The sequence below is a fragment of the Lipotes vexillifer genome, unplaced genomic scaffold (assembly GCF_000442215.2).
Source record: "Lipotes vexillifer unplaced genomic scaffold, Lipotes_vexillifer_v1.1 scaffold438, whole genome shotgun sequence".
Taxonomy (NCBI): domain Eukaryota; kingdom Metazoa; phylum Chordata; class Mammalia; order Artiodactyla; family Lipotidae; genus Lipotes; species Lipotes vexillifer.
In genome coordinates, this window is record NW_006784126.1 from 208,658 (window position 1) to 211,629 (window position 2,972).

A 2,972-nucleotide genomic window follows, 5' to 3' on the forward strand; every position below is an offset into this window, starting at 1 on the left:
TTTCTAACGCTCTTTCCCTGCAGAGACAGTGGTGGTAGATGAGATTGGCATGTTTAGTAGATGTGAGCTTGCACTCTTTTAGATGCAGTGATATCCAGGCCAACTTCTTAAAAGAGATTTCCCACCCCCCACCCATCATCTTCTGTTTATTGCAGCAAAATCTTTTCTTGGGTGAAGATCAGTTCAATGCACCCAAGGAACCTGAGGTCGTGACTTTCAACACCACGTTTGGAAAGTTTGGCATTTTCACGTGCTTTGATATTCTCTTCCATGAGCCTGCTGTGACTCTGGTGAAAGATTTCCACGTGGACACCATACTCTTCCCGACAGCTTGGATGAATGTTTTGCCACATTTGTCAGCTATTGAATTCCACTCAGCTTGGGCTATGGGCATGGGAGTCAACTTCCTTGCATCCAATCTACATTACCCCTCAAAGAAAATGACAGGTAACGTGTCATCTTTAAGATTTTGATGTAATCAGAAAAGGGAAAAAAAAAATCATGTTCTTAAGGAGTTCTAACATGTACTCCTTCATACAATGTTTTCCAACTCTTAATGGTTGCACATCTAGCTGGTGACATGCTGTAGAATCAATCTCAACCTAAATTGTTTCATAAATTGATTTAGTTTTATTCAACTTGAATGTATACTCTTTTTGTTTTTTTCAAAATTTACGACTTCTTACATGAAACTCTCTCTTCTTGGCTTCTTGGTGACATACTCTATTGGATTTCATCTCACCTATCTGTCCTTATCAACATATTTTACTGAAATTAATGAAATATATAGCTTAGAGAAAGTAAAATGTTAATATGAGTTTAGAATAACAATAACAACTATGCAACCCCTTTTTGCTTTACTGTTTTAAATGTCATTTCCAATTTCCAGGAAGTGGCATCTACGCACCTGATTCTCCAAGAGCATTTCATTATGATATGAAGACAGAGGAGGGAAAACTCCTCCTCTCACAACTAGCCTCCCACCCACACCCCACAGCACTAGTGAATTGGACTTCTTATGCGAGTGGTATAGAAGCCCCCTCAATGGGAAACCAGGAATTTAAGGGCATCATCTTTTTTGATGAGTTCACCTTCTTGGAGCTCAAAGAAGTCACAGGAAATTACACAGTTTGTCAGAAAGATCTCTGCTGTCATCTAAGTTACAAGATGTCTGAGAAGAGATCAGATGAAGTTTATGTACTAGGGGCATTTGATGGACTACATACTGTGGAAGGGAGCTATTATTTACAGGTAATGATTGTTTTGGTGGCCGGGGAATTACTGGATAAAACAGGACACCCAGTTAAATTTGAATTTCAGATAAACAATGAATTACTTTTATTATCAGTATGTCCCACTTTGGGGGACATGTGTATACTGAAAATTGGTTGTTTATTTGAAATTCCAATTTATTGGGTATCCTGAATTTTTACTTGCTAAAACTTGCAATCTTAGATGTCAGTCCAATTTTAAACTGGTTGGGAAAAGGCAGAACATTTACTTGCAGTCCCAGTGTTTAAAATGATATATTAATCAAGTTACAGATAATTTTAATGAATAATTAACGTCTAATATTTCCTGCCTGAACTTATTAAGGCATTTCCCATTTACAGTCACTAATGCCTATCTTGTTTTATAAGAAGCTTCAGACTGAGTATGTCCCGGAGACGTATAGAGCTGACCTCTGTGATGTACAGTAGAATGGCTGCAAAGATTCAGACATCTCACAGCCCTCAACATAAAGGGGGAGCTATTATAGCCAGTTGAGATGGAACCCTTAAGAACATGTTTCTCTCATTCTGCTCTTCTTTTCCTTGATCTGGCCCCCATCCTATCTCACCCAGATTATTGCAGTATCCTCCTAAGAGGGCTTCCCATTGATAGTTTCATTTCCATCCAGTTCATTCTTTACACTATAATTACAAAAATCATGGAACACCATTTCTGATTATTTTCCTCACTTGTTTAAAATTCCTCACTGTTTTCTAATTGGCAAATCAAATTCCTTAACTTTAAAGGACTCAGGAAGTCTTAACATGTGCTTTTTCCTATTCTGTCCTCATCTCTCACTTCTACCCCCATGTACCCTGGGCTTCTATCATATTGAGACATTTCCCATCTACAGTGTGTCAGCATCTGTAGAACCTCCGGATGTTTGAACAGTTTTGTTTTGTTTTGTTTTGTTTTTAATCTTTGATGGCCCACAGTTACTCATCACTCATAGTGCTTTACAGGTGTTATCTTCACCAAAGTGGCTTCTCTGACACTCCCACTCCCCAAGCTGGGTTAGGTAACTCCTTTATATACTCCCAAATTTCCTATGGTTAACTTTTTCAAAGACATATCATGTCAAATTATGTACATACTTGTTTGAGACTGAAAGCCTTTTGAGTTCTGGAACCATGCCCACTGTGTAGCATTTTGTTTGCTGTATGATAAGCACCTCTACCAAAGCTTGTTCGTTTTGGCAAACATTTATCGAGTGCCTAATACATATCAGGCATATATTTGGTGCTAATGTGATGAAGATGAATAAGTATGGACCCTCCTCTTGAGGAATTTAGTAGGGGAGAAAGACAGATGAACATAATTTCAGTACAGGTTGGCAGGTGATAGAACAAAGGCATATTTTGCTATAGAAATACTAAGGAGCTGCACTTAGCCCAATTTGGGGATCCAGGGAAGTTTCTGAAGACATGCTGCTTGAACTTATGCTATTTTATCCAGGTGAAAAAAAGTGGGAGGGAATTCTAGGTGGGGTTAAGAGCCTGAGCAGGGGGGTGTATATGTCAAAAAGCAGGGTATGCAGGGACAAGCAAGCAGCTGACTGTCACTAAAATGTAGCATAAGAAGCAAGGATTGGTGGAGATGAGTGTAGAGGCAGGATCACATCCTGCAGGATCTTACCTCTCATTCCTAAGATATGGAATTCATTCCATCAGTGATGGATTTCTGTTGGAAGGTGTTCAGCA

At 39.0% G+C, this 2,972-nt stretch overlaps 1 protein-coding gene across 3 annotated transcripts in view; it reads left to right on the forward strand.

The window, feature by feature from the left end:
- Nucleotides 1-2,972, forward strand: part of VNN1 (vanin 1) — a 34,359-nt gene that overhangs the window by 21,075 nt on the left and 10,312 nt on the right. For all 3 annotated transcript variants that reach the window (XM_007456532.1, XM_007456531.1, XM_007456530.1), the window contains exons 4-5: nucleotides 156-447; nucleotides 890-1,251. In XM_007456532.1, the coding sequence (XP_007456594.1) occupies nucleotides 156-447; nucleotides 890-1,251 (654 nt within the window). The remainder of the gene's footprint in view (nucleotides 1-155; nucleotides 448-889; nucleotides 1,252-2,972) is intronic.